The sequence below is a fragment of the Triturus cristatus genome, chromosome 3_2, assembly GCF_964204655.1.
Source record: "Triturus cristatus chromosome 3_2, aTriCri1.1, whole genome shotgun sequence".
Lineage (NCBI taxonomy): Eukaryota > Metazoa > Chordata > Amphibia > Caudata > Salamandridae > Triturus > Triturus cristatus.
In genome coordinates, this window is record NC_140584.1 from 1,047,274,345 (window position 1) to 1,047,287,596 (window position 13,252).

Genomic DNA, 13,252 nt, shown 5'->3' on the forward strand with positions numbered 1-13,252 from the left:
CTAGCATCCTTACCCACGGAGTCTTACGAGAAGAATCTACATCCTGAGAAGACCTTGCAGTCTAAGTCACCAGGCCACTGGTGGAAGGGTGTCTATGCAAACAAACTGGGTCCCCAGCAACATCACGGTGAATTGAGACCCCGACTCAGGATTGGTCCAACACCTAATAAAAAATCAAATAGGACTTCACTAGCTCTTCTCCCATCTGTCCACTTGCAAAGGATTTCAAACAACGGTTCTGTAGACCTCTGCATCGTGGGCAGCAACAATTCTAAAACTGCAGCCACTTTCCTCAGCATGTCTGCAAAGGAGATACTTGTGGCAAGACAAGGAGGAGAAAGCAACCCTGAGGTTCACGAAGAATCCAGCCTACTAGCCTCACCAAGAACTGTAAGCCAGCTCTCCTCCACCTGAAACACAGTGGTGTTGGAAATGGGCTGAAGAAGTCGAGCCCCAATAAGGTGGACCTCCCAACGTCTCTTCCTGGAAGGGGCTCACAAATTGTACAATCCCCTCAGTTTGCACAGCGAATCAGCATCCAACGTCATATGACGTTGACTGGGGGAGGAGAGACGACTGACCGGTGTCGTGGACGTCAACGTTGGAGTCGGTTGGTCAAAGACCGGCGTCGTAGGCAACGATCCCGAAGGACTGTGAGCCCACGCTAAAGCGACGTTAGATGGCTGAACCATCACAGAGGAAAAATCCTCCGACAGCAGCCCATTCACCTCCTTGGGGCCTAGAGGCGCTCCAGAGGGAAATAGGGCTCCAAAAAATAGGTGTAAGGAATCATAATATTCCCTCATCTGAGCCATCGATGCAATGGCTCCTGGAAACACAGGGAGACGCAGTGCGGAGTCACGTACAGCTTACTCAGCCGTCAAGCTGGAGGAGCAAAGGGAGACCGAGTCTACACGGGGTGAAGTTTGAGAATGCCGCAACTTCAACCTCCCCTTACCTTTTGACTTCCCCAGAGAAAAACAGCCCCCAGACCAGCTTTGGCTCCTTGATCGACCCGGCAAATGTTCTTCCCGGGAAGAAGAAGACCAAGGCTGGGAATATTCCGAGGATCGCGATACACATGCTGCTATCAACTTCAAACTGCGCTCCTTCAACAACTTTGGATTTAGCTTCTGGCAGGAACCACAATCCTGGGAGTCATGGTGCTCACATGGACACCACATATAAATTGCATGCGGGTCTGTCACCAACATCTGTCTGCTACAAGACCCGCAAGATATGAAATTGATCGACATTTGACCAAGGCACACTGTTCCACTGACACTAAGTGTCAAAGTAGGTCGGGAAACAACGACCTGAAGAACAGCTTCTCCGGATCCGCATTACAGCACGTAAAAGAGGAAACTGATGTCCGCATGCTAGAAGGGATGTATATGGCTCCACTGACGTCATGACAGGAGTCGACGTCATCGCGGAGCCGTACGACCCCATCCCCCGGCGCGCAGAGGTACTGCTGAAAAATTTCCAGATTCAAACTGGGACCTCGGGAGAATTCAAAAGTTAAGGAATCTGCGGCTAGATGTCTCTATCAGATTAGAGGTTTTGTTTAGTTGAATGAACCCAAGAAATGCCAGGTTGGAGACCACATCTGTGGATTAGCTAGGGAGATCATAATCTCCAGGCAGGCTGTTATTTAGGGAGAAGGAACCATAGAATTGAATTTGCATTACAGCTTCACTAACACTAGACGAAATCAAGCATATTAAGTTAAGAAAAATAGAGTGCTGGAGAACATTCCCATCTGACTATACATCACTTTCTAAATACTACTAAATAGAAACCCATAACAACCAATTATTAGACACATAATCGCTTCACAATTTTAGTTATCTATATCTGAAAATAATCCTGGCACACCACTGTAGTGAGTTTAAAGACATTTACACTGGACCCCACAGAAATATACATTTAACTGTACCTGTATCGTGCAAGGAAGACTTGAAGCTTTGCAGGAGCTCGGTTCCGTGGCTCTGGAATCACAGATACACTATCCACATCTAGCTCCTCCATTTCACTTGCGGTATCCACCTGAATACAAGAGAAAATAATCATACCATGTTGAAGTTGAATAGAAGAGGTCACTTACATTTGCTAACGATGTTCGATGGATACCATATATACCTGCATATTCTTCAGCTGTTAAATCTCCTCCAGGTTCCAGACTGAATATGGAAAAGTTTAAATAGCATCCCGCACCAATAAGTGGTGCCATGGCTCCAACATAACTTTGATGCCTCTCTGAATATGACATCACAGAACCTTCTATGGCACCACCCTGGTGCCCTGATGTTAGTTTGTGTTCTTTGCTCCATGTCTTGAGAGGTGAACAAAAGACTTATAAAAGAGACAGAAATGTAGTTCAAAAAAGAATGTGGAACTGTATAATGTATACAGCAATATTCCGCAGAATCGTTAGGCAGGCATGTTTGTGAGTAATTTGCAGGTAGATGGAGTAGCCACCAGAAACATTGTTTACCAAATATAAGTAACTTATTCTGCTGATGGATACTTCTACCTGAACATTATTCACCATTTGAATCAATAACAAAGAAATTGTTACAATCTGAGAAGACGCAAAATGTGTAGCGGACCCATAAATGCTAACCTCCCCTCAAGACAAACCTTGAAGTTAAACCCAGAGACAAGGAAAGTAGAAATCTTGTGCTACAATCTAGTGAACGGGAAACAATGGGGCATTAGAACTTACTACAAAACAAGGGACATTAGAATTTACTACATAAAAACGAATAAGTGATTACCTGTCATCCTAGTTCCAGTGGATCACGGAGAAATTTTACTGATAAGATTTCTTTTTCAACGAAAAACATTACTTATCATCTAAAAAAAGGTAGAAGGCTATGCTGGCCAATCTTATTTATTTTTCATTAAAAAAACAACAGCCCACTTAATAATGGAAAAGTTGCCAAACAAACTGGTCGACAGGAAAAAACGTCGGTTAAAAAAACTGAAGGGAAAAGCTAGGGCAATGTAGCCTTTTAGACATGCAGTCATGTAATGCAGGAAAAAATGACTACAGTTTTAAGTAATCCAATTCTTCCTATATTCCTTGATCCCTGGAAAGTGGCAGTTGCTCCAGTTCCTTTTTTAACAAAGACATAGCATATATGTGCATCCTAAAATTCCTTAATATTTCCACTGGGGAGGAAGGAAGGTTGCTAATAATTTCAAAGGAGAGACCCTTGAAGGACTCTCCCTTGATCATCAGAAGTGCTGAACAGGATATCAGTCCCGACTACGGGCAGTGAAAAGTATAAAGTTAAAAAAGGAATAATGACAAACTAAGCAAAGAAGTTCCTCAGATATGCACTTAGCATCTGCTCTTGAATCTGAATGAAGACAATAATGTCTTGTAAATGTTTTCACAGGCTTCCACTAGGTAGTTGACTTACAAATCTTGGCAATTGGGATATTCCTTAGTAATGCAGTAGCTGCAGATTTACCCTTAGCAGAACAAACTTTTAGCTTGGCAGACGTCTTAGAGGTTTTCTCATAGCACAATTATATATTGACTAGCAATCTACAGATAGACTACTTTGAAATAGGCAAGCCTGTCAGTAGTGAACCATAGTTAACAAATATTTGCTTTTCCTGACACCTTTGGGTCTGTCAGAATGAAGAAAACAAGTTACTTACCTGTAACTACGGTTATCCAGTATTGGTATCTTTCATAGATTCACATGCCTGAATCATTCCCCGTCATCGAGATGGGAGTCCCACAGTAAAATACACAAGCAGTGTCATAAATAATACATAGGCTAAAATGGCTATTAGTAGCCTATCTATGTCCTTTTTAAAAAGGACCAAATGTTGGCTTCAGCCAATCAGCTGCTAGCACCCTCTACAACACTCCCAGTAGAGGCAAGTTCTCTTCAGATTTTCTCAGCACAAGTGGGAATCAAGGATCCCAAATCAATGAGAACTGACTCCACTGAGAGGAGGGTGGCTTGCATGTGAATCTATGAAAGATACCAATAATGGATAACCATAGTTACAGGTAAGTAACTTGTTTTTGTATCCAGTATTGGGGAATCTTTCACAGATTCACATACCTGAATCAAAATAGCAAGCAGTACCATAATTGAACTGTTGTTAGCGGAAGGTGGGAGACTCCCAATAATTATCAACTATCCTTTACACAACGTATGTGCTAAACGTTACAGTATATTGAAATATTAAAACCATCAATGTTGAAGTAACGAACAAGTTACTAACCTTCGGTAACGATATGTCTGTAAGAAACATTAGTAGTGATAGATTTCTTACCTTAAAATTACCCCCATGCGTCATACTGGATCCAGAAAGTTTTTGTCAGGAGTACCCCTACGCGTTGGAAAGTGGTGTTGTGGGGCTCCGCATCCGTCGTTGGCGTCGTGGTTGCTGAAATGACGTTGCGGCAGCTACTTAGAAGCCGCCCTCGCGTGCTTACATCAGTTCTGTACACGACTTTCCGCGCCAAGAACGCAGAGCCATGCAAAGATACTGACCACAGGTGTCTTGAAACTAGGGCCCTGAAAGGGATGACCTTAACCCCAGAAATCAGTTCGCAGAACGGGGAGGATGGCTGGGGCGATAAGGAATCTATCACTACTAATGTTTCTTACAGATATATCAATACCGAAGGTAAGTAACTTGTTCATCTGAAAGAAACTCGTAGTGATAGATTCCTTACCTTAGAATAGATACCCCAGCAATACCAACCCCGGTGGTGGGTCTGCGAACCAAGATCACGCCAGGAATCCCAGGAGAACAGAACAGCCAAAGAAGCCGTCTCTCCGGACTTGGCTGCCCAGGCAGTAATGCTTAGTAAAAGTGTGCAGCGAGGCCCACATATACAAATGTCTTGTAAGGAGACACCACGTCCCAACGCCATAGTGGCAGCCGTCGACATGGTGGAATGGGCGCGCAGCCCCAACGGAGGCTCCTTCTTTGCCAGTGAATAACAGGCTTTGATACACAAGACGACCCATCAGGAGATAGTCCGCTTGTGTACGGCCCGACCTTTCTTGGCGCCAACGTAGCCAACAAAGAGCTGCCTGGAACTGTTGTGTGCAATTCAGGTAAAATTACAGCGCACGTTTTGGGTCCAGACGGTGGAGCCTCTCTTCCTCTCTGGAAGGATGCGGAGGCAGAAAGAAGATGGGCAAAGTGATGGTCTGCCCGATCTCAAAAGCAGTGACAACTTTTGGCAGAAATCCGCTTAATCTCCACGCAAGAAGGTGGAGACTGAACAGGTTTGGGTGGAGGACTGTCCCCTGATGCTGCGACAGAAGATCCTCCCGAAGAGGCAGTCGGATTGGGGGATTGATGGTCATACTGAGTAGCTCGGGATACCATAATCTTCAAGCCCAGTCCAGAGCGACAAGAATGACTTGAGCCTGGTCGCGCCTGATCTTCTTCAGCACTCTGGGCAGAAATAGTATAGGCGGAAAGGCATACAAAAGACCGACACTTCACTCGTGATGAAAAGTGTACCTGAGCGAGTACCGCCTTGGAAATTCAAATGCGCAGAACTGCTGACATTAAGCGTTCTATTCAGTGGTGAACAGATCTAACCAAGGCTCTCCCCACTGTTGAAAGAGACCTTGCGCCACGTCCGAGTAAAGACGCCATTCGTGATCCATCATGCATCTGTGGCTGAGTTCGTCTGCCCTGGCGTTCAAAGAACCTGCCAGGTGTTGTACCACCAGGGAAATGCCCTGATGTTCCAGCCATGTCCAGAGGCGCCTGACATAGGGTCCAAAACCTCACCCTGCCCTGTTTGTTGCAGTACTACATGGCTGGGGTGTTGTCCATGAACACCTGCACTACTCTTCCCCAGACAGAGGGAAGGAATGCCTTCAGTGCAAGTCGGATCGCCCGAAGCTCCAGAAGGTTGATATGGAGCCAGGACTCCGCCAGAGACCGGAGGCCTCTGATCTCCGCCTCTCCCATGTGACTGCCCCATCCCAGGAGGGACACATCCATCACCACTGTGTGCTCCGGTTGGGGAAGGGAGAGGGATCTGCCATTGACCCAATGCCGGTTTGTGAGCCACCACTGCAACTGTCTTGCAGTGCCCTTTGAGATCTGGATGGACTCGGACAGGTTCCCCATAAGCTGCGCCTATTGGAACTTCAGGATCCACTGCAGAGCCCACATATGCCATCTGGCATGATCGACCAGCAGGATGCAGGAGGCCATGAGGCCATGAGGCCCAGCAGCCTCAGAGTCAGCCTGACCGAAACCCAGGACAGAGGCCGAAAGATCGGAATCAGAACCTGAATGTCCTGGACTCGCTGTTCGGGAGGAAAGACCCAAAAGAGCGTTGTATCCAGAACCGCTCCGATGAAGAGGAGCTTCTGAGAGGGAATCAGGTGCAACTTTGGCACATTGATGTAGAACCCCAGCAAATGCAGTAGGTCGTCCATAGTCTGGAGGTGGGAGACGACTGCCTGAGACGATCCCTCCTTCAACAGCCAGTCGTTGAGATAGGGGAAGGCTGGAACCCCTGATCTGCGCAGATGAGCTGCGACCACCGCCATCACTTTCGTGAATGCTGGTAAGGCCAAAGGGGAGCACGGTAAACTGAAAGTGCTCGTGGCCTACCGTAAACTGCAGGGACCACCGGTGGGCTGGCAGAACAGGAATATGGAAATATGCGTCCTGCAGATCCAACGCTACCATTCAGTCTCCAGGGTCATGGCAGACAAGACCTGAGCTAAAGGTAACATCTTAAACTTCTCCTTCCGGAGGAAGCGATTGACGTTCCGGAAGGTATAAGATAGGACGCAGGCCCTTGTCCTTCTTGGACACCAGAAAGTAGTCGGAATAACAACCTCGACCTACCTCTGGCGCAGGAACGTGCTCAATGGCCACCTTGGCCAAGAGGGCCACAACTTCCTGTTGAAGAAGTGCCAAGTGATCCCCCGGTGGTACTGGGGTGGCATGGCTGGATGGGTAGTCTCGAAGGGGAGGGAGTAGCCCCTTCCGACTATTTGTAAAACCCACCTGTCCATAGTGATGGTGCGCCAGTGGGGGAGGTCATGGCGAATCCTGACGCCCAATGGCGTTTGATGGGGCTGAAAAACCGGACTAGGAAGGTTTGGAGGCAGTGCTGGCTGGGGGGGAAGTGGATTGACCCGCCCGCTGGTGCCCTGACCCATCTCGGTGGGTCTCGCAGCCGTGCTTGGACTGTTGCTGCGCAGGCCTGTGGCCCTGAAGCGAACGTGTTGGGGCGCTCCTTCCGTGGCCATGAAAGGAGCGAAAGGCAGAAGGCGGAGGAGGGCGAGTGGTTGAAAGCCGCTGCCCGTGAGTCCTTAAAAACGCTCCAACGCACTATCCGCCTTGTTGCCAAAAAGGCGAATTCCATTAAAGGGCATGTCCATGAGAGTGTTCTGGACCTCCTCCGAGAATCCAGTAGTCCTCAGCCAGGCGTGGCGACGGAGCGACACTGTCGTGGAAATCGCTCTGCCCACCAAGTCAGCGGTGTCATGGCCACATCGAATTGTGAACTTGGCTGCATCTCTCCCTTCAGCAATAGCCTGAGAGAGCACTGTCCGGGCTTCCTCCGGACACTGAGGCAGCACTTGCGCCACCGTATCCCACACAGAGTGGGAAATATGGCCCAAGAGGCATGCGGTGTTCACAGACCGCAGCCCTGAACTGGCATAAACGTGTGAACATTATGTCGCAGCATAGCATATCTTGTCTAATGTCACTCTTGCAAACAAGGCTGCAGATGCAGAGACTGTTCTTGTGGAGTGTGCTTTAGCCCTCACTGTCAGAGGTTTGTTAGCCTTTTCGTGACAGAATTGTATCGCAGATGCGACCCATTTGGCGATTGTGGCCTTCGTTACTGCCGTTCCTTGTTTTCCTTGTCCTTAAGCTACCAGGAGCTGATCTGTTTTCCTTTGTTTTGTGAAGATAAAATTTCAAGCATCTTTTGATATCCACCGTATGCAAGGCCCGGTCTGCTGGACTAGACAGGTTTGGAAATAAAGATTGTAATATCACCGGCTCGTTGAGGTGAAATTGCGCTGGTACTCTTGGAATGAACGTTGGGTTGGTCGGTAGGGTGATGTAACTTTCAATGAAATGCAGAAAAGGTTCCTTGACAGTAAAGGCTTGTATCACTCACTCTTCTTGCAGAACTAAGAGCTAGCAAGAGGGATACTTTCCATGTGAGAAATGTAAGCTCTTCTTTATGAATCGGTTCAAATGGCTGTCTCATCAACTACGCCAGGACCACATTAAGTTTCCACTTTGGAGGAGGCGCGCGCACTGGGGGAAAAGCATGGAAAAGGCCTCTCATGAATTACTTTATGAGGCTAGATGTACAGAGAAAAGGATTTTGAGGCGTTTTCCTGTACAGGGAAATTGCAGCCAGGTGAACTTTTACTGAAGAGAAAGTGGGACCTGATTTAGCCAGAGGAGGTACGGCAAAATCTGCTCACCAGGGGCTTGTAGTGGATAAACGTTATTTTTTCCACACCAGCAACAGAATCTTTTCCATTTCAAACGATATGTTTTGATAGTTCTTTCAGCACGGGATTTAGTAATTATTTCTATACAGTCTTGCGGAATATTTAGATCTCTAAATTCTAGGAATTCAGGAGCCATGCGTGCAAGTTAAGCGAGTGGGGATCCGGATGAAACACTTGGCCCTTGTTGCTCGATAACATCGTTGATGACGGTTCTAGACGAATGGGACTCGCTTGCGACAACAGGAGCAGCTCCAGGAACCAATATTGCCTGAGCCAACGTGGTGCTATCAGGATTAGGCAGCAACCTTCCGATTTCATTTTGATTAGCACCCTGGGAATTAACGGGATGGGGGGAAAAGTGTAGGCATATATCCCTGACCATCGCATTAAAAGGGCATCCCCTTGACCCTGGTAGTGGAAATCTGCTGGCATAATACTGGCATTTGGAGTTCTCCTTTGTTGCAAAGAGGTCCAAAGCTGGTTTCCACCATTTTTGGAAGACCTTGTCCAACTGTGATTGTTCTAGTTACCACTCGTGGCAACTGGACTGAGACCTGCTTAACTTGTCTGCTAGGGTATTGTGCAGACCCCTGACATGTTCGGCCTACAACGAGATTCCATGGTACGTTGCCCATTCCCATAATTCCTGCACTTCTTGAGATTGCGTCAGGGATTTTGTTCCTCCTTGCTTGTTTATATAGTACATGCTGGTCATATTGTCCGTATGGACCAACACTGAGGAACCTGCTATTCTTGGCAGGAAAGTTTGGAGAGATAGGAATATGGCTTTGAGATCTAAACTGTTGATGTGCTGCTTTTTCTGTACCGAAGACCATTTGCCCCTAGATTTGCAAGTCCTGCAGATGTCCTCCCCATACATCCTTGGAGGCATCTGTTGTTAGAATGAAGTCTGGGGTATTTTGAAGAAAGGTTAGGCCTTGAACGAGATTTGTCGCTTGAGACCACCATTGTAGTGTTTCCACCATCCGCGTTGTGATTCGAAATTCATCTTCGAAGGATCCCAAAGCTTGTTGCCAATTTTTTTTGGAGCTCTTCCAAAAGAGGTCTCATCTTTAGTCTGGCTAGAGGTACCAGTTTTGTTGCTGAAGAGCACATCCCCAGGAGCGATTTGAATATTCGTACAGAAACTGACCCTTTTCTTGAATTAGTCTTTGCCAGCCTTTATAGACACATCTGTCTCTCTTGAGACCAGAACGCCTTGCATTGTACGGTGTTCAAGGATGCTCCCAGAAAAGATATTACTTGAGTAGGACGTAAAATTCCCTGTTTAGGGCGAAACCCAATGTATTGAATGGACGGAGGCAAGCTCTCATTGTTTGATCGGCATCCTGCGCTGTTGCTGCTTTGAGCAGCCAATCGTCGAGGTATGGATAGACTTGAAACACCTGAGACCGCAGTGCCACCGCAACTGGCGTCAGGCACTTGGTGAAAATCCGTGGTGCTGATTTTAGGCCAAACAGGAGCACCTTGAATTGATAGTGGGTACCAGCCACTGTGAACCGTAGATATTTCTGGTGCTTTGGGTGGATTAGAATATGAAAATATGTGTCTTCCATGTCGAGCGAAGTCATGAAATCTCCTTTGTTTAAGCATCCCAGAATATCAGAACGTCCGTTTCTTGAGAAACTTATTGAGTTTCCTTAGGTCCAGAATCGGTCTTCATTCTCCTGACTTCTTTCTTATTAGGAAGAAACAAGAAAAGAAACATCTTCCCTTCCGAGTGAATGGTACTTCTTCTATTGTTTCCTTGAGGAGCTTGGTCAAGACTTCCTTCCGTAATAAGTGAAGACGAGGGGGAGGGGGACCCCTGGGTGGAGTGATAGGTGGCCGTTGACTAAATTCTAGAGTGTGACCATTGGTGACTAGGTCCAACACCCTGCGGTCTGACATTATCTTGTGCCACCGTTGTACATAAGCAAAAATCTTCACACCCACAAGCAGGGAGGGACGTTGGACTGGGACCCTGATGTACTCATTGTTTTCTGACTGAGTCACGACCCTGTAGGGGTGCTCGCTTGCAGCCTCCCTGGCGAGAGAAACCAGCCGTCGATGATTGGCGATATGATGGAGGGTTTTAAGATTGGCGATACTGAGATTGGTATGGTTGATACTGCTGAGCTCTCTGATATCCTCCTTTGTACGTGGCGAATCCTCGCCCTCCAGCACCTCTGAATGGTACTCTTCTATATTGCAAAGCTCCCAAAGATTTTGCAATGTCTGTATTATTTTTTATCGCCAATAGAGCTTCATCAAGGTGCTTCCCAAAAAGCGATTCTCTGTCAAAAGCTGTATCAAGGACTTTTGTTTGTACCTCGGGTCTGATGGTAGTTGCTTTTAGCCACCCCTGGCGTCGAAGTACAGCCGCTCCAGCCAACTGCCTAAAACCAGTATTTGCTATGTCAAGGGAACAGTCAAATGTCTCTGAAGCAGCACGCTCACCCCCCAATAGGATCTTGCCTGCATCCTGTCTGTTTTCCTCCGGGATGAGGTCTATCAGTCCTGCCATATCACACCGCATCCGACGGTCATAGCGGCCAATAATGGCTAGAGCATTTGCTGCTCGTATTGTTACAGCTGTCATTGATGAGAACTTTTTTCCCAGAATGTCCATCAAACGCCCTTCTTTGTCTGGGGGGGAGGGTAGTAATCGGGGTGGCCGAGTTCTTCAAGTGTCTCTGTGCAGCCTGGGAGATGAAAGAATCTGGCTTCGGATGTCCAATAAAGTAGGATGGAGAGTCATCCAGAGCCCTATATTTCTTTTCTACATGTGGCAGTACTGGTGGTATAGATACCGGTGTCTTCATAATCTTCATGCCCTCCTGCCATATATGTTCGTTATTAGGAATGGAGCATACCACCTTCTTTGTGTCCTCTTTAAAATCATATAGAAAACATTATTTGCATTAAATTGTGAAATGCTCCAAATATTCTCTAGGGAAGAGTATGAAGGCAAGTGTGGAGGAGGAGATGGGGTTGGGATCACATAATCATCCCAAGGATCAGGAACAGATGCCGGGTCTGGTAATTCACCTTCCTCTACCTCTTCTTCCGAAGAGGAAGTGTTCTGTTCTTCAGGGTCAGCTGCCCCCGAGCCCGTTGCCTTCACAGTTGTGCTAGGCATTTGAGGGACTGGTGTGCCTGTGGGTTCTTCTACATGAGAAACCCGGTCTTGATGTGGACGTTGTTGAGGAGGGAATCTTTGTCTGTAATCCACGAACATGGCTTGCAGATCTTGTATTGATGATGGTGGTAGATGAGCCATTTCTCTGTGGCGCGGTTTCTGTCGGAGGTTAAATTGGTAGCTATGACCTGGAGCCATATACTGTTCCTGGTAATAACGTGCCTCCTGATAATCTTCCTCCTCTTCATCATCATCTTGGCATGTTACATGGAGCTAAGATGGACTGTGAGCTACCCCATAGAGGCCGTCATCATCATCATCCTCCTCTTCCTCGATATACCCTTCCAAAAGATGCGATGGAAGCAAAGGTGACACCTTGCTATAGTCCTGCAAAGACGGGTGTAAAAATGTCTTTGTAATGGTAGCGACATGAGTTATTCCTCGTCTATGGGGGTGTCGACGGTGCAGAAATTATAATCAAGGGGATTTCCTTAGTCGACGGTGCTGTGTTCAACTGCAGTGTCATCACGGGTGCCGTCGTCGACGGTGTCGTCGTCGATGGTGATGCCTTCGTCGACTATGGTGTCTTCGTCAATGGTGTTGCCTTCATCGACGATGGTGTCTTCATCGACAATATCTTCGTCGATGGTGTCTCTGACGAGATAGAGACCTAAGTAGATAGAATAGGGGACAGGATCACCGTCATCGTGACGGTTGCCATTGACAATGGTCTTGACGATGTTACACATATTGTCATCGACGATGGCTTTTTTAACTGGTTTTTACTCACAGTATCAGAAGAGGAAGATCTCGGATGTGGTTTGAAGCCACAATAGTAATCTTCCCTCTCTGTCCTTGAGGGTTTTGTTAGAGAAGGTGCAACAGATCTTCCAGTCTTTCTCCTCATGCCTGGGATATAGGCAATAAATACATTCTTTATGTGGATCATCCACATGGACCCTTTTCTTCCCACAGGTTTTGCATGGGCGGACAAGGCCTTTCTTATTTGATATGATGTCAAAATTAGCTTAATAGGAGAAAACTGAGTAGCACTCAGGAAGACTCCCTTCCACATGACGTGCGGTGAAAATCTGAAGAGAACTTGCCTCTGCTGGGAGTGTTCTAGAGGGTGCTAGCAGCTGATTGGCTGAAGCCAACATTTGGTCCTTTTTTAAAAAGGACATAGATAGGCAACTATTAGATGGCCTTGGGCCATTTTAGTCTATGCATTATTTATGGCACTGCTTGTGTATTTTACCGTGGGATTCCCATCTCGACGACAGGGAATGATTCAGGCATGTGAATCTATGAAAGATACCCCAATACTGGAGAAACATAAGTATTCTCCTGAAGTCTAAGGTAAGGAGAGATCTTTCAGCTAGGGAAAGTGGATCGTAGAAGAAAGTAGGAAAATAAATGGTTTGGTTTACATGATAAACCAACACTGATTTTTAGAGAAACTACAGATATGTCCTTAATTTTGTTCGCATGAAAACTGTCCTCCCATCTAATGGAATACTGGTCTCCAGAGCAACTATTTGCGACTTTCTGATGTTCATTCAAAAACATACATTGTGAAAAGTGTTGCATACTAACTATGTACTTT

The 13,252-nt window shown here is 46.7% G+C and overlaps 1 protein-coding gene across 4 annotated transcripts in view; it reads right to left on the reverse strand.

Annotated features, from left to right (window-relative positions):
* Window positions 1-13,252, reverse strand: part of TSPOAP1 (TSPO associated protein 1) — a 3,327,443-nt gene that overhangs the window by 1,650,354 nt on the left and 1,663,837 nt on the right. For all 4 annotated transcript variants that reach the window (XM_085649739.1, XM_085649737.1, XM_085649736.1 and 1 more), the window contains one exon: window positions 1,940-2,049. In XM_085649739.1, coding sequence (XP_085505865.1) covers window positions 1,940-2,049 — 110 coding nt within the window. The remainder of the gene's footprint in view (window positions 1-1,939; window positions 2,050-13,252) is intronic.